This window comes from Phyllobates terribilis, unplaced genomic scaffold (assembly GCF_046119375.1).
Source record: "Phyllobates terribilis strain yellow unplaced genomic scaffold, ASM4611937v1 Scaffold_5__5_contigs__length_657084704, whole genome shotgun sequence".
Lineage (NCBI taxonomy): Eukaryota > Metazoa > Chordata > Amphibia > Anura > Dendrobatidae > Phyllobates > Phyllobates terribilis.
This window is the reverse complement of record NW_027362765.1, coordinates 33,708,935-33,733,548: the sequence shown is the minus strand read 5'-3', so window position 1 is coordinate 33,733,548 and position 24,614 is coordinate 33,708,935. Positions and strand designations below refer to the sequence as shown.

The window sequence follows — 24,614 nt, the reverse complement described above, 5'->3', positions numbered from 1 at the left end:
TCTTGAAAAGTATAATATTACAGGTTATATATACTAGATTCCTTGATAGGGTGTTGATCCAGGGAACTAGTCTGATTGTCGTATGGCGTCGGGAAGGAATTTTTTCCCCAATGTAGAGCTTAGTGTTTGCCACATGGGTTTTTTTTTGCCTTCCTCTGGATCAACATGTTAGGCTATGGGTTGAACTAGATGGACTTAGTCTTCCTTCAACCTTAAAAACTATGTTACTATGTTATAATGCCCCATGCAGGATGTAAACCCCCCCTTATAATGCCCCATGCAGGATGTCACCCTCCCCCTTATAATGCCCCATGCAGGATGTCACTACCCCCTTATAATGCCCCATGCAGGATGTCACCCCCCCCTTATAATGCCCCATGCAAGATGTCACCCCCCCCTTATAATGCCCCATGCAGGATGTCACCCCCTCTATAATGCCCCATGCAGGATGTCTCCCCCCCCCCATATAATGCCCCATGCAGGATGTCTCTCCCCACGCCTATATAATGCCCCATGCAGGATGTCACCCCCCCTCGCTTATAATGCCCCATGCCTCCATACATTAAAAAAAGAATCAAATACTCACCTCACTTCTCCTCACCTGCTGCCGCTGCTCAGGTCCAGACTCCAGCGTCGCCCGTGTCTTCCCGCTCTGCGCTGTGACGGCTCAGGAGAGAGCGCAGTGTAAAGACGTCACCGCGCCCTCTGACCTGAGACGTCACAGTTAGAGGATGCGGAAGAGACCGGAGCTGCTGCGGAGGCACGGGGAGGGGTAAGTACTGTGCCGGCTGCCGGGGCCCTGAGCAAGCGGGGGGGGAACGGGCGCCGTCACCGCTTTCCTCCGCTTATGGGTCCCATAGCGCGGCAGGGTGCCCGACGGCGAGTGGGCCCCCCCCCCCGCCTGCTCAGGGCCCAGGCACTTGCCCGGGTGCTGGCGCCGGGCCTGCATCCATACCATACTTGTCAGGGCCACCGAAACGCCTATTCTGGGTGACACACTAGTACACATGCACAACAAACTTTTAGAAGCATCTGATGGGTACTCTTCTTGCTCTCTGACATACACAAGGTCCTTTTTGAGGTTGTGGGTATGTATAGAGCAGGAAGAAACAACCTCACTAAACTTAGGATTTAATATGTAAAAAGTAAAGTACAAGGCTTAAAAAAAAATGACAAAACAAACATGAAAGGCTAACAAGATTTACACACAAGGCAAAAACAGAAACATCTTATGGATTGAATCTTCTGGAAGAGGAGATCACAGCAGAAATTATGACAGATAAGAGGGAGAGGGAGGGAAAATGGTTGCTAGGCTGATAGGCGGCGATTTAGGGGATTAATAATCAGATAGGCGGGCACTGCTTGGCGTACCCGGGACGCCAAACCTGTTGAAAACCAAAAAGATAAAACTACTTTTCTCTGCAATTCTCTACTATGGGCCATACAGGTATGTATAGATTTACTTTTCTATACCCTGTATGCCCATAGTAGTGGTCTGATAACTCCCAGGGGGTGACAGATTCCTTAAATGTGGGTCAGTGGGTGAGTTTATCTACTACTCTTTCCCATGCTACATTTAGACGGCTGTTGTAAAACTTGGGCCAGTCACGTCTGCAAATGTAGAAATTGACTTGCTCTGTGTGCCACTCCATCTGATTGTCCACATAGTGGACGGGTGCAGGAACCGTCTATTTCCTTGCATTTGTTTGGCCTGCAAATTGATTGTGATTTTTGCACAGCACAAAGGATAACATTTGATAGCACTTGGGTCGAAAATTAGTTTGAATGTAGCTTAAGGCTGAATTAAGACATCTCTATGTCACAGTCCCACTGTGATTTTTCGGACTGACCTCTGGACTCCTGATGCAAATTCAGCAGCCTCATCATGGGTATACATAAGTTCAGGTCAGAAGACCCACAGATAGTCCTTAAATGGCGGTTTCAGACTGTGATATATGGATGTCTGAATGAGTTTGAATTCAGCCGTGTATCACAGTCCGAACACGGACCATGATGCACAGCGTAACCATGGGCCTCCTGAATTTGACTGTCTCATAGGGATATATTTCCCTCCCAACTATGAAAGATAGCAAAGAGGGACATAATCTCACAAGGGAGTGAAGAGGCACCAGGTCTCTTCTTCAGCCTTACAATCTGTAACCTCGGACCGGAGTACAGAACCTGACCGGCGCGCTGCATACAGGAGATGCTCGTCAGAAGCAAAAGCGATTTATCACAAAAGAGATTAGAGCAGAAAGACAGCACTCACCAACAGGTCCATCAACTTAATGGACCCGTAGAAGTGCATTTTGGTGCACGAAATGGCCGTCGTCCTCCTCTCACCCCCGCACCCTCTAGCCATCCGCTGTTCCTGAAATGTCTAGTCTGGATTAAAGAAATCTGTTTCAGTGACTGTTGGTGAGTGCTGTCTTTCTGCTCTAATCTCGTTTGTGATAAATAACAAAGAGGCACACATTCTGCGGTATGGCAACATTTATTTTATGCCAAGTCAGTAACCTAACCTCACCCTCAACATCTTTTATATGAGCCCACACAGAAATATTACTCATAGTGAAGCCCTTTAGTGTTCCCACACAGTGTGGGACCCTTTTCATGGTCCCCACAGTGCCCCCCATTCACTTTGATGCTTCCCACACAATACGATACCCCTCCAAACACAACACAGTATATGTCTCCACTGTATACATAAAGCCCTGCTCCTCGTTTCCACTGCCTAGCTATTAGATCTCTCTTCCACTATTCAGTCTATGCAGAGTCTGAATATCCTGCCAGGACCTATAGGTCATGTGAGAATGATAAATGCCAACAACAAAACACAACAAAACATCAGTATTGCGCTTTTCTCATATTGGGGCTCAAAGCACCAAAGGGTCCTGGCCGGATTTCCAGTGTCTGCATAGACTGAATGGTGGAGGAGGGATCTGATGGTTCTCTGCTTCACCGTTTTATTCAGCAGTAGCTGTTTTGAGATGACAGATAAAGCTGAAGTCGGGACATAGCCCCTACTTCCAGCGAGACAGCTCCCTAAATTCAGGATAGTCCAGCTGAATCAGGGATGGTTGGGAGGTATGGAGCATATAGGAGTCTGTTAGATCTGAGTTAGGAAACCTGTTGCCAGTCTGTGCTTCGCAGTCTGTTCTCGGACTGTGATACATGGACGTCTGAATTCTGCCTCATTGATACTGCCCTACATCAATTACACCCCGGTGTCTGATACATGTAGAATTATACATTTTCTCACAAAGAAGTGACATATAGATATTATTAGCCCCCGTCAGGTCACTAATTCTTAGTTCTGCTATTCTTAAAGGAGTTGTCCACTTTCAGTAAAGTGGTTCTCAAAGCGTGTAAAGTACATAACAAGCTCATGAGGTACTCGACCTACCAGGGTCCAGTGCCAGTTTCCGCTGCTGCTGTGGTCGTGGTATTGTGAGTAGAATGGTGAGGTCACGTCAGCAGTGCAGGTCACAGCTCTAGCCAGTAACTGAGCTCTGCGTCGTGCCCCATCAACCTCTATATGAGCACTGAGCTCATCTACTGGCTAAAGAAGTGACAAGCTGATGTGACAATACTGCTCTAGTCATAACACCAGGACAGCAGAGCAAGCGGGCTCTGGACCCTGTTGGGGCAAGTACCGGAAGAGTTTTTTATATTATGTACTTTTCACAGTTTGGAGATCACTTTACTGAACATGAACATCCCCTTTAACACCTTCATAATGGGGCGATTTTCCATTTTCGTTTTTTCCTAACCTTCTTCAAGGAGCCATAACTTTTTTAATTTTTCCGTCAATATAGCCATATGAGGGTTTGTTTGTTGCAGAATGAGTTGTATTTTTGAATAACACCATTTACTCTACCACATAGTGTATGGGAGAAAAATTCAAAGCGCGTTAAAATTGCAAAAACAAGTGCAATTCCACAATATTTTTTGTGGGTTTTTTTTTTTTTTATTTACCATGCTCAATATATGGTAAAACTGAGTAGGCAATATGATTCTCCAGGTCAGTAAGGGTACGCAGATACCAAGTTTTTTTTAATGGTGAAATAAAATTCGAAACTTTGAAAAAAAAAATTTGCTTGTGTAGGCATTTTCCAAGGCCAGTAACATTTTCATTTTTTGGGGGGATATGGAGCTGTATGATGGCTTATTTTTTGCGCCATTGAGCTGACGTTTTTACTGATACCATTTTGGGGGGAGATACTATAATTTTCATCACGTCTTTTTGCATTTTATTGCAATGTTGAGGCGGCTATAAAAACTTAATTCTGACGTTTTGATTTGTTTCTTGTTATGCTGTTTACCAATGAGATAACTTTTTTATATTTTGATAGATCAGACTTTTACAAACACAGCGATACCAAGTATGTGTATTTTTTTATTGTTTTATTTTTAATGGGGCAAAAGGGGGTGATTTGAATTTTGTGTTTTTTTTCCACTTTTTCATATTTTTAAAAACTTTTTACTTTATTTAATAGTCCACAAAGGACACTTGAAGCTGCAATTATCCGATCACCTGTGCTATACATAGCACTCCTATTTATAGAGAAAAATCATGATCTCCTATGAACGCTGGCCATAGGTTAAACAGCTGGCACCAATCGCAGCTGTTGCAGCACCTCAATAAGTCACAATATTTTTGCACAACTCAAAAAAATATTGCAACATTTGGGCATCACTACTCCCGTTCTTCAAATTTATCATAGAATCATAGAATGGTAGAGTTGGAAGGGACCTCCTGGGTCATCTGGTCCAACCCCCTGCTCAAAGCAGGATTCACTAGATCATCTCAGACAGATGTCTGTCCAGCCTCTGTTTGAAGACGTCCATTGAAGGGGAACTCACCACCTCTCGTGGCAGCCTGTTCCACTCATTAATCACCCTAACTGTCAAAAAGTTTTTTCTAATATCTAATCTGTGTCTCCTCCCATTTAGTTTCATCCCATTGCTTCTAGTCTTTCCTTGTGCAAATGAGAATAAAGATGATCCTTCTACAATGTGACAGCCCTTGACATATTATGATAAGTTACGTCACTTTACTGGCGGACTTTGCTTCAGAAATGTACTTCTGTTAATGAATTGGGTACACTGCGATCCCTTTCATTAACATTTGCGTTCGAAATGGAAGTCTTCATGATTCGACACCCCTATTTTCATTACACAAGTATAAAACATAATAATACTGATGGCTAAAACAAGACTGAACACAAGACCTTCACAGCCATCTACACATCATAGAGGAGGTCTCATGACACCTTCTCTCCATCTACCTGATGATCCTGAGGAACATTGGGATTTCCTTGTTTACACTTCTGAGGAAGAAGAGGACAGGGACATCTCTCTGGTGTTGTCCTCTTACTGGATAGATCTGGAGGAAACACATACAGGGACTGTATTCATTCTTTACATACAGATAATTATAGGCCGTGTGTATTTAGTCCTGTCTATTACCTGGTGATGTGAGGGGCTGGGGAACCTCCATCATGACATCCTTGTACAGATCTTTGTGTACTTGTAAATACTCCCACTCCTCCATGGAGAAATAGACGGTGACATCCTGACATCTGATAGGAACCTGACACATACAATGATACCGTCATCACCCCGATCCTGTTACTGTATAATGTCCCAGCATTCCCAGCAGTGTCACCTCTCCAGCCAGCAGCTCAATCATCTTGTAGGTGAGTTCTAGGATCTTCTGGTCTTTGATATCCTCGTGTACCATGGGGTGAGGTGGTGGCCCGGTGATTGGACTCCGGCGTTTTCCCCATCCCTTAGACACCGATGCCTCACAGCGCTCACTAGAGGTCTTCTTCACCACTGTGTAATCCTGGTTATGGAGAGAGACATTAATAAATCTCACTACAGACATTTCCAGAGTCCTCACGTCTCCAGTTCTGTCCATCTGTTATTCCCATAGATAAGAATGATGTAATATGACGTCATCAGAATCTCTCATCTCTCACCTCTCCAGTAAGCCGGAAGAGGATCTCTAGCGTGTGGTGTAATATCTTCTCCACCATTTTGTCCCTGTCCCTATCTATCCTTAATGGGTAAACCATTCTCTTAATATAGAAGATCTCCACTGACAGGATCCGATATTGTAGAGACCTGAATGAGAAGAAGATGAACTCATGTAACAACATAAAGTTTCCAGTGTAATAAAACAATTACGGAGATAATAAGGGGAACATATGAGGAGATAGAACATGTAGATGCTGTATTCTCAGATCCTATAAACTGAAATGCTCAGATGGGCCAGTCCGGCCTGTGACCGCATTGTCTGCTACAGTGTTAACAGTATCTGCGTCCTCAGGACGCGGATACTGTCAACAGTTGAGGCATAGCACAGAGCCACCGGCTCCCTGATCCATCACTTACCCCGACAGGCCAAAAGCTTCCTTTATGTCTGCAGCCTGCAAGAGGTCGGCGCCACGCAGGGGACGTCGGCGGCACGATGACGTTACTGCATTGCGTTGCCCATGTTCACAGCGAGACCGAATGGAAGAAGAGATGGAGGCTGGAAGTCTGGATGAGATGAGTATAAGGTATTTTATTTTTATTTTGGGGGGCTGTGGGGGATCATTATACTATATAGAGGACTGTTGGGATACCAACATATTATATATGGAACTGCTGGGGGGACCATCATACTATATAGGGGTTTGTGAGGTGGACCATCATATTATATAGGGGGCTGTGAAGTGGACCATCATACTATATAAGGTGCTGTGAGGCGGACCATCATACTATAGAGGGGACTGTTGGGGGGCCTCATACTATATAAGGAACTGTGAGCAGGACCAACATACTATATAAAAGGGCTGTGAGGTGGACCATCATACTATATAAAGGGCTGTGAGGTGGACCATCATTCTATACAAGGGGCTGTGGGTGGGACCATCATACTATAACGGGTGTTGTGGGGGGACCATAATACGGTAATGGAAACTGTGGGTGTATGGGCAATCATCATACTATATGTTGGTTTGTAGGGGATCATCATTCTGTTTTGGGGCTGTGGGAGATAATCATGATATGGGGGGTCATTATACTGTGCGGCCTGGCTGTGGAAGGACCATCATACTGTATGGGGTAGCTGTAGTGGACCTTTAAACTGCATGGGGGACTATGGTTGAACTATCATACTGTGTGGGGAGGCTGTGGTGGACATTATATTGTACGGGGTGGCTCTTGTGAAAATTATACTGTATTGGGTGGCTGTGGACTTCATCATACTATGTGATGGTCTATAGTGGCCATTATACTGTGTGGGAGGCTGTGGTGACCCATCTTACTGTATCGGGTGGTTACGAGGAACATCATACTGTATGGGGGGCTTTGGCGGACATCATACTATCATACTGTATGTTAGGGGCTGTTGTGAACATCATCCTGCTTGGGGGACTGTAGTGATCATCTTACTATATGGGGTGCTGTGAGTCATCATGCTTTGTGTGGGGTTTGTGAGGCAATCATAACTATGTGGGGTCATCATATGCATATGAGGTTCATCATACGCTATTGGGGTCATGAAAGGGATATTCTCTTGGGTAAGACCACTTAGGGGCTTCAGTAGGGGCAAAATAACTAAGTTCGGGAATACAAATCCCTCTCTTCGTGTCTTAAAAAGTTGGGAGATTGGTCCTTCTTTGACTGATGTGATAGGTCTTTTCCTATGGGGCCTGTTAATTCTATGTACACCCCTGCTCAGAAGCATTACTACAATAAAGAGGCACAGCGAGTCATTATTAGGCTATGTGCCCACGATGCAGAAATGCTCCGGATTTTTCCTGAGCGTTTCTGCATCTCCCCTGGCAGAAATAACGCATGCGGATTGTACATGTGTTTTCCTGCCAGGGACACACGGATGTGAAGCGTTCTTCACTTGCATTTCCGCATGCGGGTTGACAAGCGCATTCCAAGCGATTTTAGCATCACTTGGAAAGTGCTTGTCAACTTGGTCACACTATATAAATCCATGCAAACGGCATGAATTTATATAGTGTGACCCCAAAGAATGGTTAAAAATAAAAAAAATAAATCTATACTTACTTTCCGATGGCCCCTGCAGTTTTGCTTCGCTCCGTCCTGGCTGCCGGCAGATCGCGATACACTGAAGGACCTGCCGACATCAGCATCGCGTGACCCGTCACATGACTATGACATCAGCGCAGGTCCTTCAGTCCACCGCGATCTGCCGGCATGGGAGGACGAGCGCAGCAGGGGTCGCCAGAAGGTAAATATAACATAGATTTTTTATTTTATTCTTTTTTTTACAGGTACTATGGTACCTGCGTCTGGATGAGAGTCTCCTCTTCTCCAAACCCGGGTACCATCCGCACATTGAAACGCGTGGAATGCACATCTACATATGCAGTGATACGGATTCCATGCGTTCCAATGCAAGTCAATGGTGGCGAAAACGAAGCGCTTCCGCAAAATAATTGGTAGTGCTGCGTTTTTTCCCGCAATGATAATTCGCAGCGGAAATTTCCACAGCATGTGCATAGCACATGCGGATTATCATTGGGGAACATGGCAGGCCTTCTACCATGCGTCTTTTTAAGTGTTTCTGCAGCATTTTTGCCGCTGTGGAAACGCTTAAAAAACGCATCGTGGGCACACAGCCTTATAAAGGAGGCATTTTGGGGATTGTTATCATTATAGGGGAAGCAAGGAGGCATTATTATAAGAAAGCACAGGAAGGTGGTTTTATTATTATAAGGAGGTACGGGGTCATTATTACAAGGGGTTTTGAATAGAAGAAGAGGTTATTGCGGTCTGGGCCGAATGGAAAGGAAAAGGTAAAATGAATCACAATCACTTTTCCATTCAACTAACACAATAGGCTTACAATGAGCTAAGCGCATCCCACAGCCAGCTCACACATTCACACCAAACTTCTAGCAGCCATCACTCGCCATTTTGATAGGCCATGAAGATGCCTGCCCTGGGTGACACACTAATACACTAGCACAGCTAACTTATGGAAGCACCTGATAGATACTCTTCTTGCACTTTGGCATACACAGAGTAAAACAACCAAGCTATACTTTTCCTCTTTGAGGTTGTGGGTAAGTTTAGAGCAGAAAAGAACAAACATATTAAACTTTAGATTTAATATATAAAAAGTAAAGTACAAAGCTTAATAAATGACAAAAAAAAATTAACCGGTAACAAGATTTACACACAAGGAAAAAAAAAAGTACAAAAATAAATGAGTTAAATACAGAAACATCTTAAGAACTGAATCTTCTGGCGGTGGAGATCACTGCAGAAATTAGGACAGATCTACAATTCACATAGTCTCTCCTGGATCTGACAATGAATTCTTCTTTCTGGAGGAGGTATTATAAAAGGGTCTCAGGTGAGAGGAGGATGGCTAATTATATGCACAGAAAGATGGTGAAAAGCGTTGATATTATATTTCTGTGGTTTCCTGAGGCTATGAGCATGGTCTAAGAGGCTTCTGTCAGTGCAGCACTGACAGGTATAAAGCATTGCAATGCATTATACCAGCGATCAGCGTGATAAAAAGTCCCATAGTAGGAGTAAGAAAGTAAAAAAAAAAAAAAAAAAGTAAATGAAAAAAATTATAAAAATATTTTTTAGAAAAATTCCAAAATAAAAAATATACATATTATACCCATAAATACATATTTTTAAGTAAAAAAAATAACTACATGTTTTGTATTGCCACGTCCAGAACGCCCTGACCTATAAAACTTTCACACTAGTTAATCCCTTCAGTTTACACCACAAAAATAAATAAATAAAAAAAGAGGCAAGAAAAAAAAGATGCTTTTTCATCATGCCGCCAAACAAAAAGTGGAACAAAACGCGATCAAAAAGATGAATGTAAATAAACATGGTATCTCTGAAAACGTCATCTTGTCCCGTAAAAAACAAGCAGCCATACAGCTCCATCAGTAAAAAAATAAAAAAGATATAACTCTCAGAATAAAGCGATGCAAAAATAATTATTTTTACTATAAAATAGTTTTTATTGTGTAAAAGCACCAAAACATAAAAAAAGATATAATTATAGTATCGCTGTAAATGAACTGACCCGAAGCATAAAGCTGCCTTATCAATTTTACCACAAGTGAAATGGCATATAAAAAAAAAAATTCCTGGGATTGCTGGTTTTTCTTCTGCCTCCCAAAAATCAGAATGGAAAGTGATTGAAAAACATAACATTATGTAACCGGAAATAAGAACAATAAAAACTTGTCATGCTAAAAATAAGCCCTCACATGACTGTCAGCAAAAGTATAAGAATATTATAGCTCTCAAATATTGCGATGCAAAAACATTTTTTGCAAAAAAAGTCTTTTAGTGTGTGACAGCAAACATGAAAAAATATATAAATTTGATATCGCTGTAATTGCACCGACCCGAAGAATAAGTCGTTCAATCACTTATAACGCACGAGGAATGGTGTAAAAAATATATATAAAACCAATTCCTCACCTACTGTTGATTTGTTCATACTGCCTCCCAAAGATAGCAGTAAGGCTCGGCTCACATTTATCCTGTGCTTATGCTGAGCGCTTACACTGGGATTTCCGTGTAAATTTCTGAAATGCATTATTCAGACGGAACCCCCGCGGGAAGTTTCCTTATAATGAGGCAAATGGGGACACTATGAATGCCGTCTGGCCTGTGATCCAGCAGTCCATGTTCAGCAGAAATTAGGGCCAAATTTGGATGCCATTTTTACCCATTTGCCGTGTGAAAATGTAAAATCTGGGGCTAAAACAAAATTTTTGTGTGGTAAAAATGTAATTATTTTTTCTTCAATGCCCAAAGGTATAAAATACCCGTGGTGTCAAAAGGAGCACTGCAAACTTAGATCAAATCATTGAGAGGTGTAGCTTGTGGTCACTTATGAAAGGCATCTCAGGGGCTCTTCCAGTGGGTCGTGGCACCTGCAAATCAGAACAGTAAAATCTGCACTATAATATGGCGCTTCTTCCCGTCTGAGCTTTACACCGTGCCTGAAAAGTATTTCTCGATTACACGTAGAGAATTGGCGCACAACATTTTAGCAGTAAAAATGTCATTATTCTTTCTTCACTGCCCAATGGAATAAAATTCTGTGAGGGATGTGTGTCAACATGCTCACTAGATGAATTGACTGGGGTGTAAAATGGCACATCAGGGGCTCGGCCAATGTGACAATACACCCTCAAACCATTCCAGCAAAATCTCAATTCCAATATGGCGCTTCTTCTCTTCTGAGCTTTGCATTGTGGTTCAAAAGTAGTTTTTGACCACATATGGGGTATCCGTGTACTCAGGAGAAATTGCACAATAAATTTTCGGGTCCATTTTCACCTGCCATCATTGTGAAAATGAAAAAATTAAAATTTGGGGCTAAAATATTTTTGTGGGAAAAATATTTTTTTTCCTTTTCAAAGTTCAACGTTGTAAAATTCTGTGAAGCACCTATGGGTTGAACGTGCTCACCCCACGTCTAGAAAAATTCCTTGAGGGGTCTAGTTTACAAAATGGGGACACTTGTGGGGCATTTCCACCCCCATTCTATCAAAATCTCCATTCCAAATTGTTACTTCTTCATTTCTGAGCCCTGCCGTGCACCCAAACAGTAGTTTTGCCACAAATTTGGGGGGGTCATTTCCTCCTGTTACCTTTGTGAAAATAAAAAATTTGGAGCTGATGTAACATTTTGTGAAAAAAGTAAAATGTTCATTTTTTCCTTCCACATTGCTTTAGTTCCTCTGAAGCACCTGAAGGGTTAATAAACTTCTTGAATTTGGTTTTGAGGACTTTGAGGGGTGCAGTTTTTAGATTGGTGTCACATTTGGGTATTTTCTGTCATATAGGCCCCTCAAAATCACTTTTACAGTGATTTTACACCCCTGTCAGTGTACATTGCTGTCTTCTACAGCATTGACATCAGTGATGGCTGATGTCACGGCTGTAGAAGTGACCCAGATCACCGCGGGACAATCGGGGTAATCGTGGACCGCGTCGTTGGCGGCGGACAGGTGAGGAATATGGTTGTTTGTATTTTTATGTTTTTTTCAGGAGATCGAGGGCTTCGCGAACAGAGGGTAATAAAAAAAATTGTAGAACGGTGTGTTTTATTTCATTAATACTTTATTCTGACCGTGTCTTTTATTGAAAAAGTGCCGACCACTTTACTACGTGGTTAGTAATGGGGGTGTCTTATAGACGCCCTCCATTAGTAACCTGGGCTTCACGTCAGCCGCCAATACAAGGCTGATGTGAACTGCAACCCCATTACCCCACTGCCACCGCTACAGGGCAGTGAGAAGAGAGAGGCTAAGCGCCAGATTTGGCGCATCTTATGGATGCGCCATTTCTGGGACTGCTAAGGAGTCATATTAATAGCCGGGAAGGGGGATAGTCTTCATGGCCCCTTCTCTAGCTATTAATATCAGCCCGCTGTCCAGTTTAGCCTTTGCTGGTTATATTGTAAAGGGAGATCCCACGTCAACTTTTTTGGGGGGTCCCCCTGTAGTCCAGCCAGTAAAGGCTAAACAAACAGCTGTGGGCTGATATTAATAGCCAGGGAACATTGTTGGCTAATGGCCCCTTCCCCGGCTACTAATATCAGCCCCCAGAGGTTGGCTTTCCCTCTGCTGGTTATAAAAATCACACGGGAGCCCACGCCATTTTTATTTTTTTTTATAGGCTCTGTGCCCATAATTCAGATGTAGCAGCGCTTTGGACGCAAATCTTTTCTGCGTCCAAAGCGTTGCATTCTATTGAATGCAGGTAAATCCACATGTGTTCACTGAACCATGCGGATTTACCACATTCAATACTTTCTAGTGGTCAAATTTCTGTTGCGGAGACTAGCGACTCCGCAAAAGAATTTGACATGCTGCGGTCCTGAAAGACGCGCCGCATGTCAGTGTCCACGGGTGATTCGCAGCCTCTGATGCACGCATAGTGGACATGAGATTTCTAAAGATCCCATCCACTATGCTGTAACATCTGGACGCTGCAGGTTTGACGCTGTATAAACACGCAGCGTCAAACCTGCAGCGGCTCCTGATCGTGGCCACGTACCCAAAATCCCTCGCAGCATGTTAATTTCTGTAGCGGACACGCTAGTCTCCGCAGCAGAAAACTTCTGCTTCAAATCCACATAGTGCGCACATACCCTATGTAATTAAAAAACAATCTCAGAATCAGTAGGATCCGTTGAAGCGTTCGAGAGTTATTACCACATAAAGTGACAGTGGTCAGAATTGTAAAATTTGGCCTGATCAATGAAGGTAAAAACAGGTTGGGGGGTAAAGGGTTAAGATATCACAATTTTAGCAAAACAGAAAGCGAACATTCTCGATTCTTGATGAAGACATCTTCTATATCTGAGGTAACTGAAAGACAACATCCATTATTTTATCCAAGGCAGAAAGAGATCAATATAGAGCCTCCTCCATCTTATCTCACAGGAAAAATCTATATCTGCACCGTGTTATCCAGTAGATAGAAAAATCATCAAAGCTGAGAGTCCTCAGTAGTTGATGTCTTCAATGGCCAAAGGTGAAAAGGTGGTAACAAATATAATATAAACTGATGAAGAGACCGGAGGAGTCTGGAAAGCGACTATTTGTTACCAACATTTCAGCCATTGACCCCTTTACGCCGAGGGTGGTTTGCACGTTAACGACCAGAACAATTTTAACAATTCTGACCACTGTCACTTTATGAGGCAATTACTCTGGAACGCTTCAAAGGATCCGACTGATTATGAGACTGTTTTTTCGTGACATATTGTACTTCATGATAGTGGTAAAATTTATTCAATATGACTTGCATTTATTTGTGAAAAAAATCGGAAATTTGGTGAAAATTTAGCAATTTTCAAACTTTGAATTTTCATGCCCTTAAATCAGAGAAATTACACAAAATAGTTAATACATAACATTTCCCACATGTCTACTTTACATCAGCACAATTTTGGAACCCAAGTTTGTTTGTTTTTTTAGGAAGTTATAAGGGTTAAAGGTTGACCAGCGATTTCTCATTTTTCCAACAAAATTTACAAAACCATTTTTTTTTTTTAGGGACCACATCGCATTTGAAGTGACTTTGAGGGGCCTTTCTGACAGAAAATACCCAAAAGTAACACCATTCTAAAAACTGCACCCCTCAAGGTGCTCAAAACCACATTCAAGAAGTTTATTAACCCTTCAGGTGCGTCACAGGAATTTTTGGAATGTGGAAGTAAACAATGAACATTTACCTTTTTTTTTACAAAAATGTTACTTTAGACCCAAATTTTTTTTTAGTTTTGCAAGGGTAACAGGAAAAAATGGACCTCAAAATTTGTTGTACAATTACTCCTGAGCAGGCTAATAATCCATTTGTAGGGACAAACCACCGTTTGAGCACATGGCAGGGCTCGGAAGGGAAGGAGCGCCATTTGACTTTTTGAATGTAAAATTTGCTTGAATAATTGGAGGACGCCATGTTGCGCCTAAACAGTGGAAACCCCCCACAAGTGACCCCATTTTGGAAACTAGACCCCTCAGGGAGCTTATCGAGATATTTGGTGAGCAGATGGATCTGTATGGCTGCTTGATTTTTGCGGGAGAAGATGACGTTTTCAGCGGTACCATTTTTATTTACATTTGTCTTTTTGATCGCAGTTTATTAAATTTTTTGTTTGGCGGTATGATGATAAAGCATCGTTTCTTGCTTAATTTATTTTTTTTTTTACCGTGTTCACTAAAGGGGTTAACTAGTGGGACAATTTTATAAGTTAGGTCGTTCCAGATGCGGAGATTCCAAATATGTGTACTTTTATTGGTTTGTTGTTTTTTCACAATATTTATTTATGGGTACAGTATATTTTTATTTTTCTTTTCACTTTCTGACACTTTTTTTTTACTTTTACACTTTGTCCCATTTTCATTTTTTGATGACTGATCGCTTGCATAGAATAGAGAAGCAGTAGAATCTCTATGCTACGCAGGCTGTCAGCCCTGCACACACAAGTTACTTTGATTGTGCACTGCCCATGACCAAAGTAACTCCCTGATGCCTGATGACCCAGATGTCGACATCGGGTCACCATGGCAATTACCGTGCCCATGCAGACAGCGAGGGATGTCGGAGACAAGGTGCTCTTGGAATGCTGCAATCGACTTCAATCGCAGCTTTTCGGGGGTTAATGTGCCGGGTATCAGCTGTGAGAATCAGCTAACACCCGGCGGCGATCGCCCCGCACAGCTTGTGTGCGGGTGCGATGGCATTGCACATAATAGTACATACCTGGTCCAATAGGTCCAGGGCACAGGGACATACTATTACTGACAATGTCAGAAAGGGGTAAAAGGCTTCAACTACTAAGGACTCAATTGTGATTATTTTTTATTATATCTGGGGCACATAGAGATATGGGGGAGTCCTCTGTTCCCACAGACACATCCCCAATATATCCCCATGACAGCCGGGGCCTAACAATGGAGTCCTAGAACGTGACATTAAATATATAAAGTTAAAACAATATAAGGTAGAATACATTGACATTGTGTAAAGAGATAAGACGTTCTACTTGTGGAATAATCTGTCCCCAGAATGTCTCCATTACAATGTACCGCTCCTACCGCAGAGAACAGCCCCTCATACATCTATAGCACCGGCCCCCCGGCCCGGATCCACATCTCCAGACTGAGAAACTGATCCAGGAGGTCGGTGCTGTGTCCCAGGGTCACCTGTATCTGTATCAGGAATGGGGGAAGGGAGGGTTTATTAGGAGATGGGTGTCATATTGTGGGGGAAAACTTCTAGTGTCATAGTGTGTGTGGGGATGGCGGTACTGTGGGAACATTATACTGTGTGTGAGGGCAAGAAAGGGGCAATGTACAATGAGAGCAATAAGTTTCCTCACTTCCTGTTTCCCATAGTTGGGTGGTATATATATATATATATATATATATATATATATATATATATCAGAGGGAAAGGAAATAAATGTTATGACACTTAGAAAATGGCAACAAAAAATAAAACACCAGAAGAGACTCAGCACTGAGGGGGTTAATGCCCCCGCGCCCTGTAATGGGGGATCTCCACATACCTCCACCTGCAGAGCCGCCACCACATATATGGCTGTTCTGTGCGCACAGGACCTGTGATGAGGTCACAGGAGGGGAGGAGTCAGGGGTCACATGATCAGGGGCCTCAGTGGATGCAGGACTGTGCTGTGCTGGTTGTCATGGTGCTGGATGAGGGGAAGTTTATGTGTGGGGTCAGGAGGGGTTTACAGTGTGGATGTAGCAGAGCCGCGCGTGTACGAGGTGTACGGAGCGGAGCCGCGTGTGTACGAGGTGTACGGAGCAGAGCCGCGTGTGTACGAGGTGTACGGAGCGGAGCCGCGTGTGTACGAGGTGTATGGAGCAGAGCCGCGTGTGTATGGAGCGGAGCCGCGCGTGTACGAGGCGTTCGGAGCGGAGCCGCGCGTGTACGAGGTGTATGGAGCAGAGCCGCGTGTGTATGAGGTGTACGGAGCGGAGCCGCGCGTGTACGAGGTGTACGGAGCAGAGCCGCGTGTGTACGAGGTGTACGGAGCGGAGCCACGTGTGTACGAGGTGTACGGAGCGGAGCCGCGTGTGTACGAGGTGTACGGAGCGGAGCCGCGTGTGTACGAGGTGTACGGAGCGGAGCCGCGTGTGTACGAGGTGTACGGAGCGGAGCCGCGTGTGTACGAGGTGTACGGAGCAGAGCCGCGTGTGTACGAGGTGTACGGAGCAGAGCCGCGTGTGCATGAGGTGTACGGAGCAGAGCCGCGTGTACGAGGTGTACGGAGCGGAGCCGCGTGTGTACGAGGTGTACGGAGCAGAGCCGCGTGTGTACGAGCTGTACGGAGCAGAGCCGCGTGTGTACGAGGTGTACGGAGCGGAGTCGCGTGTGTACGAGGTGTACGGAGCGGAGCCGCGTGTGTACGAGGAGTACGGAGCGGAGCCGCGTGTGTACGAGGTGTAAGGAGCCGATCAGTGTGTACGAGGTGTACGGAGCCAATCAGTGTGTACGGAGCGGAGCTGCGCGTGTACAAGGCGTGCGGAGCGGCGTGTGTACGAGGCGTACGGAGTGGAGCGGCGTGTCTACGAGGCGTGCGGAGAGGCATACGGAGCGGAGGCACGTGTACGAAGAGGAGCCGCGCATGTACGGAGCAGAGCCGTGTGTGTGCACGGGGCGTACGGAGCGGAGCCGCGCGTGCACGGGGCGTACGGAGCGGAGCCGCGCATGCACGGGGCGTACGGAGCGGAGCCGCGCGTGCACGGGGCGTACGGAGCGGAGCCGCGCGTGCACGGGGCGTACGGAGCGGAGCCGCGCGTGCACGGGGCGTACGGAGCGGAGCCGCGCGTGTACGAGGCGTACGGAGAGGAGCCGCGTGTGTACGAGGCGTACGGAGTGGAGCCGCGTGTGTACGAGGTGTACGATGCGGAGCCACGTGTGTACGAGGAGTACGGAGCGGAGCCGCGTGTGTATGAGGTGTACGGAGCCGATCAGTGTGTACAAGGATTGCGGAGCGGCGTGTGTACGAGGCGTACGGAGTGGAGCGGCGTGTGTACGAGGCGTACGGAGCGGAGGCACGTGTACGAAGAGGAGCCGCGCATGTACGGAGCAGAGCCGCGCGTGCACGGGGCGTACGGAGCGGAGCCGCGCGTGTTCGAGGCGTACAGAGCGAAGGCACGTGTACAGAGAGGAGCCGCGCATGTACGGAGCAGAGCCGTGTGTGTGTGTGTACGAGTCGTACGGAGCGGAGCCGCGCGTGCACGGGGCGTACGGAGCGGAGCCGCGCGTGCACGGGGCGTACGGAGCGGAGCCGCGCGTGCACGGGGCGTACGGAGCGGAGCCGCGCATGCACGGGGCGTACGGAGCGGAGCCGCGCATGCACGGGGCGTACGGAGCGGAGCCGCGCATGCACGGGGCGCACGGAGCGGAGCCGCGCATGTACGGAGCGGAGCCACGCGTGTTCGAGGCGTACAGAGCGAAGGCACGTGTACGGAGAGGAGCCGCGCATGTACGGAGCAGAGCCGTGTGTGTGTACGAGGTGTACGGAGCGGAGCCGCGTATGTACGAGGTGTACGGAGCGGAGCCGCGTGTGTACGAGGTGTACGGTGCGGAGCCGCATGTGTACGAGGTGTACGGAGAGGAGCCGCATGTGTACGAGGTGTACGGAGCGGAGCCGCGTGTGTATGAGGTGTACAGTGCGGAGCCACGTGTGTACGAGGAGTACGGAGCCGAGCCGCGTGTGTACGAGGTGTACGGAGCTGATCAGTGTGTACAAGGCGTGCGGAGCGGCGTGTGTACGAGGCGTACGGAGTGGAGCGGCGTGTGTACGAGGCGTACGGAGCGGAGGCACGTGTACGAAGAGGAGCCGCGCATGTACGGAGCAGAGCCGTGTGTGTGTACGAGTCGAACGGAGCGGAGCCGCGCGTGCACGGGGCGTACGGAGCGGAGCCGCGCGTGCACGGGGCGTACGGAGCGGAGCCGCGCGTGCACGGGGCGTACGGAGCGGAGCCGCGCGTGCACGGGGCGTATGGAGCGGAGCCGCGCGTGCACGGGGCGTACGGAGCGGAGCCGCGCGTGCACGGGGCGTTCGGAGCGGAGCCGCGCGTGTTCGAGGCGTACAGAGCGAAGGCACGTGTACGGAGAGGAGCCGCGCATGTACGGAGCAGAGCCGTGTGTGTGTACGGAGCGGAGCCGCGTATGTACAACATTGTCAGGAACGACACCGGCAAGATCAATATCCCACCGCTGCCACCAATTTGTCAGGGATTCCACCCACACACGACACCGGGGAGATCACACAATATCTCACCGTGCCGTCACGGTGTCCGTATTTCGTCCGGAGTCGCGAGCACGCGATCCAGACTACTCTCTACGTAGGTATCGGTAAGCGACCAGTGAGCGTATGGCTCAACACCCTGGGTTCCACAGCCTGGAAACCGTGTTTAACGCCCTCCGTACGGTCACTGTCAGCTTCACGATAGTCCAATTATTAATACTCTCTGCCACCACTGGCCGAGTTTAAAATATAATACAGGCCTGGCCGGACGCCTGCGTTTTGGTAGCGTATATGGCTTCGGGGGAGGGAACGATTACAGAACAAAAGAAACAGAACTATTAAATTTTATATTTAATCCAAAAGGGAGGCAGTGTTTAGGAAAAATATATACAAGGAGACATTAAAATACATAGGCTGTTACATAAAATAAAACAGGATAAAAAAGTGAAACACTATAAAGTTCACTGCAACGACTCAATATAGATGGAGGAGGGGCTCTCCGGTTGGAATATGCTGTTATTGAACAGGACCCGTTGCTTATAATTCTTATTCCCCCCTGGCAATGAGTGCTCATGTATTCTCCATGGGTTCTCTTATACCTAAGGGGAGATCTGGCCACATGCCCCTTGTGTTGACATCATGTGGGCCGGTCTCCAGCCTGTACATTTTTATTAGAAACGCTAACTTCTGCGATAACTCATCCCTCGTTGATCGAACTACGCCATTTTTTCCCTTATGATTTTATCTTTATTTTGATATCACACTTCACATAGCTGCAGTCTGCTATTCTGGTGTTTTTGCGCTACAGCTCCCTGATTTTGGTTACAGCCCTGGAAAACTACCTTCACATTCCTGGGCTGATTTGGTCACTACATATATGGGTCCCGTTACTGTCGGACCTATGGAATTCACAAGATTTCATATCGGAGTCAGTGCGTCTAGAAATTTACCTTTGAGGCTCGGGAAGCAGCCTCAACAGTTACACGCAAATTAGTGCAAGCCTGCGTTTTAATTACCTCCTGCATCTTTCAGAGACAAAATGCTCGCTTCCTAATGAAGTTATAACACTCCTTGGCTGGCCGTGTTTGCATAAACTATTTACCAGGCGTGTGTTAATTGGGGCTTTTGTGCTGAGCAGAAGGGGAATAAGGGAGGGGGGTGAACATTTATGTCAGGCAGATACGGACGAACATTTTCCTGATATTAATATGTTCCTGACAAACATGTATAGAGCAGAGCAGTGTGTGTACAGAGCAGAGTCGTGTGTGTAAGATGTGTTCGGATCATAACCATGTGTGTAGAGTGTCTGCAGTCATTTGTGTATAATGTATGGAACCTAGGATATGTGCAGAATGGAACTTTGTATAGGATGCATGCAAAGTGGAGTTAGGTGCGTAGTATGCGTGCGTAGCCGTGCATGTAGAATGTGTGTGGAGCTGTTTGTGTACAGAGCAGAGGCGTGAATGTAAAATGTGTACAGAGCAGTGCCATAAGTGCAGAGGGGGTCAGCGGTGCCATATGTGTATGATGTGTGACATGTCCACCCTCGCTGGAGCTAAATGACTGGGGGGGAATCACCTAGTCTATCTAAAATGATTACAGCCCCCAATGTACATCTCCCACTCACGAATAATCACCCCAGACGGCCCCCACTAAGGTTTAGCTCAGGAGCTCGCACTCTTAGTCTACGTTTCCACAATTTGGTGAGTATTTAACTCTGCGTATTTTCAAAAAAATTCAAGTAACCTATTTTACGTAATGAGTGCAGAAAACCTTCAACATCAAAAGCTCATTTGATAACCCCGGGGCTGATTCATACGTCAGATATTGGCATACGATTGCGATCCGTCTTTCTCACACCTACAATGGTCTGTGGAGCTGTTCACACATCAGATGGTGATACAAGTGTCCGATCACACTCGGTAATGAAAGTCTATGGATCCATGAAAAGATCGGACAACACTCGCACACCATTTGTTTTTCTTGGAGTTATAGATACGAGAAGGTAGAGACACATTTTATTTTTTGGCACTTTGATGGGACGTAATAAAAAGAATGAACATCATACGGTAATTTATTGGTCCAAAAACATAGAGAGGTATTATCAGATTCATTACAGAGGAATGATCCCATATAAACAGGTGTATATTGTATTCCCTGTGCTTGTTAGGTGGGAATGATGGTGGAAGATATCTGATCATTCCCCTGTAATCTACACATAATCCCTGTCCATTCCATGAGCGCCGTGAACAAAAATCAGGAATTCATAAATGTTTCTTTTTTTGACATTCACTGTGTGATAAAAGTGATAAGAAAACTTTATTCTTCAGGTCAGTGCGATTACAATGATATTTATATTGTTTTTTTATGTCTTGTTACTTTTGCTCACTAAAAACAATTTTTTACAATAAATTATTTCTTGTTACATCATCTTCTGCTATAGCTCTTTTTATAGTTTTGTCACCAGAACTCTGTGAGGACTTGTGTTTTGCGGGATGAAATGATGACTTCAGTGATATATTTTTTTTATAGCTGACTTTTTAATCACCTTTTTTTATATTTTTTGTGTCACTATGATGAAGAAGTTTTATTTATTATGAGTTTTATATTCATCATACAGGATAAATAATGGGAGACTTTTACAGATCGGGTCATTCAGACCACGGCGATACCAATTAAATGTACTTTTTTGTATCCTTTTATTGTTACATAAAAACAGTGTTTTCGTGACTAAATATTTTATGGGGACATTTTACACTTGGTATAAGTAAGAAAAAAAAATACAAAACCAAGTAGGTGTTCTTTTTTTTTTACATAGGAAATAACTTTTGGTGGCTCAAAATTTTTCCATTATTTTTTGTGGGGGTAGATGTTTATATCTATTTTACAAGCTTTATTTGGCTTCTTTTTTTTTTTTTTTTGTTAACATAGCCTCAGAACAGGGCTTACACTTTCATTTGTCTGATTGCAGGTTTACTAGCCTGTAATACACGTGTAATGCCCTTGTTACACCTGTCAGTCTTACGCCGGGTTCATACGACCGAAATTTCGAACAATTTTTTTCTTACTTGTCATCTCAACAATTCGTTCTTCTACAGCAGCAGTGATTACAAATGGACCAGACAAAATATAGTTTCTATGCTAAAAAGCAATGTAAAAATCGGATTCTATAAGGCTCCTTATGGCATCTGATTTTTTTTTTACGCACCCATAGACTTGAATGGGCGAGGATCATCCGATACTGTAGAATCTAGTGCATGCTGGGCTTTTTTCACGCTCAGATATGGTTCATTAAAAAAAAATTGCTCATTTGATCTGCCCCGTTAAAAATATGCTCGTGTGAACCTACACGTAAGCCGGGATCACACAACTGTAAATTCTATGATCCGAGAGAATCAGGTCGATTATGACACTTTGATCTGAGTTTGCTCTGAGTGTCAGCATAGTGTGATCTGATTCTCTCGGATGAAAGAACCGTAGCACATTGTGACGAGCGGATGGAGAATAAAATTTCTCCATCTTCTCAATTGTGTGAGCCTGCGGAAATCGGACTGCACACAGATGTACAGTCCGATGTTTTCCTCACAAGCATAAACTTGAATGAGTAAATGTCTTCCAATTTCAGCATGCCGCAACAGTCTGGCAGTGAAATAAATTGGTCAACAGCCCCATTGCATAACATTGGTCCGAGTGCTATCTAATAAAATATCGGATAGCACTCTTTCGATTTATACACTATTGTAAGCCTAGCTTGGGTGATCCCAAAATAATTACTTTGCCTGGGGACGCCAGGGTTGCCTGGGTTGCGTATAAGGCTTAACTCCTTTAAAGCCTTGGGCGTATTAGTACACCCTAGGCTATCACCCCCGGTTCAGTGAGGGCTCCGGCGCTGAGTCCGTTGTCGGCGCTCATAGCACATGAGCATTTCTACTGCATACAGGCCATCTGCTCATCACCTGTATGCAGTAGAAGCAATCAGAAAACTGCTGCTTCTAGTCTCCTATGGAGACTATTGGAGCATGCAGAAAATGTAAAAAAAAAAATGTTTTTAAAAATATGAAAAAAATATAAAAGTTTAAATCACCCCCCTTTCGCCCCATTCAAAATAAAATAATTAAAAAAAAAAACCACATACACATATTTGGTATCGCCGCATTCAGAATCGCCCGATGTATCAAAATAAAAAAAGAATTAATGCAATCGGTAAATGTCGTAACGAGAAAAAAATTCTAAACGCCAAAATTACGTGTTTTTTTTTCGTCGCAACATTTCAATAAAATGCAATAACGAGCAATCAAAACATCACATCTGCCCCAAAATGGTATCAGTAAAAACGTCAGCTTGTCGCGCAAAAAATACTCCCTCACCCGGCCCCAGATCCCGAAAAGTGGAGACGCTACAGGTCTCGGAAAATGGCGCCATTTTTTTTTTTTTAAGCAAACTTTGGAATTTTTTTCCACCACTTAAATGAAAAGGAACCTATACATGTTTGGTGTCTACGAACTTGTAATGACCTGGAGAATCATAATTGCAGGTCAGTTTTAGCATTCAGTGAACGTGGTCAAAACAAAACAAAACATGGAATTGCATTTTTTTTGCAATTTCACCGCACTTGAAATTTGTTTCCCGTTTTCCAGTACACTATATGGTAAAACCAGTGATGGCGTTGAAAAGTACCACTCGTCCCGCAAAAAATAAGCCCTCACATGGCCATATTGACAGAAAAATAAAAAGGCTATGGCTCTGGGAAGAAGGGGAGCAAAAAATGAAAACGGAAAAACCTAAAGTTGTTAAGGGTTTAATTAGGGAGCCTGTAAGGATTGTACTCACTCAGGTGCGATGAGAGGCAAAAAGGAGGCATGTTCCTTTAAATGTCCTTAGCGGTTTATTGGCTTCATAAACTGTCAAAAGAAAAATACAAACAGTCTTTAGTCCAGGCAAAAGTAAAAGAAAATAGTCCTTTTAGCAAAGTCTCTGGTAAACCGGTCCTGTGGTCACACAGGCTGGTAAGCATCCAGCACATAGCTCAGTCTGGAGGCAACACATAGGAGGCCTTCTCCCTCCAAACACAGACCATGTGCCAAATAACAGCCTCCATTATCTAGACTGTAAACCACACCCAGAGGTGAGGTATGTGGGTAGCTAGACCCGCCCAGCTCTTCACAGCTTGCACCAAATTGTCCTCTTAGTGCGTGCGTGCACTAGAGAAAATACTCCGGGTTACATCACAGAGACCAGCCATCACTGTGATACATACCTCCCATCGACTCCGCGACCATTAGCCACCTTACATACCTCCCCCCTCTGCCTAAAGCCATGGGGCTTGGCACATTCTACTACCAGACAGGGGATTCTCGAGAGGGCATTGACTCGCCCAAGGGGATGGGGACGACTCGGTACCCGGGCCTTTGCCTGGCCTTGAGGATGTCGCGGTCGTCGGCTCCCGGGCCCGTACTCTGGGGTCAGCTTTTAAAAGGGGATTGTTTGTTAATTTTATGAAAGTTTGTGACGCCACCTGTGGTTTCTGGTGAGAATCACCAGCGCTGCGGCAGTCCACTGAGGCCGGTGATAAGGCAGCTCGATGGTATAGCTCCCCACAGGTGGAGCTAGGCCTCAGGGCAGCGTACAGAGAGGGGGATGCAGGAAAGGCGAGACCCAGCCGAGTCAGAGCAAGAACAGGGACAGACACGATAGTCACTTTAGTACCTTTTACTGATGGAAATTCAGGCACGTCCCGGAGCATTATAGGGTGAAGGGTGCATATCAGGATCCTCCCCAATGAGCGGGT

At 45.1% G+C, this 24,614-nt stretch overlaps 1 protein-coding gene across 1 annotated transcript in view; it reads right to left on the bottom strand.

Annotated features, from left to right (window-relative positions):
• LOC141271858 (uncharacterized) overlaps positions 1–16,172 on the bottom strand; it is a 158,552-nt gene extending 142,380 nt beyond the window's left edge. The window contains exons 1-6 of the mRNA XM_073682053.1: positions 16,112–16,172; positions 6,403–6,549; positions 5,988–6,132; positions 5,672–5,851; positions 5,473–5,596; positions 5,292–5,389 (exon numbers count right to left, since the gene is read on the bottom strand). Of these exons, the coding sequence (XP_073538154.1) occupies positions 5,292–5,389; positions 5,473–5,596; positions 5,672–5,851; positions 5,988–6,132; positions 6,403–6,549; positions 16,112–16,137 (720 nt within the window). The 5' untranslated portion in view covers positions 16,138–16,172. The remainder of the gene's footprint in view (positions 1–5,291; positions 5,390–5,472; positions 5,597–5,671; positions 5,852–5,987; positions 6,133–6,402; positions 6,550–16,111) is intronic.
• Between the last annotated feature and the right edge of the window lie 8,442 nt (positions 16,173–24,614).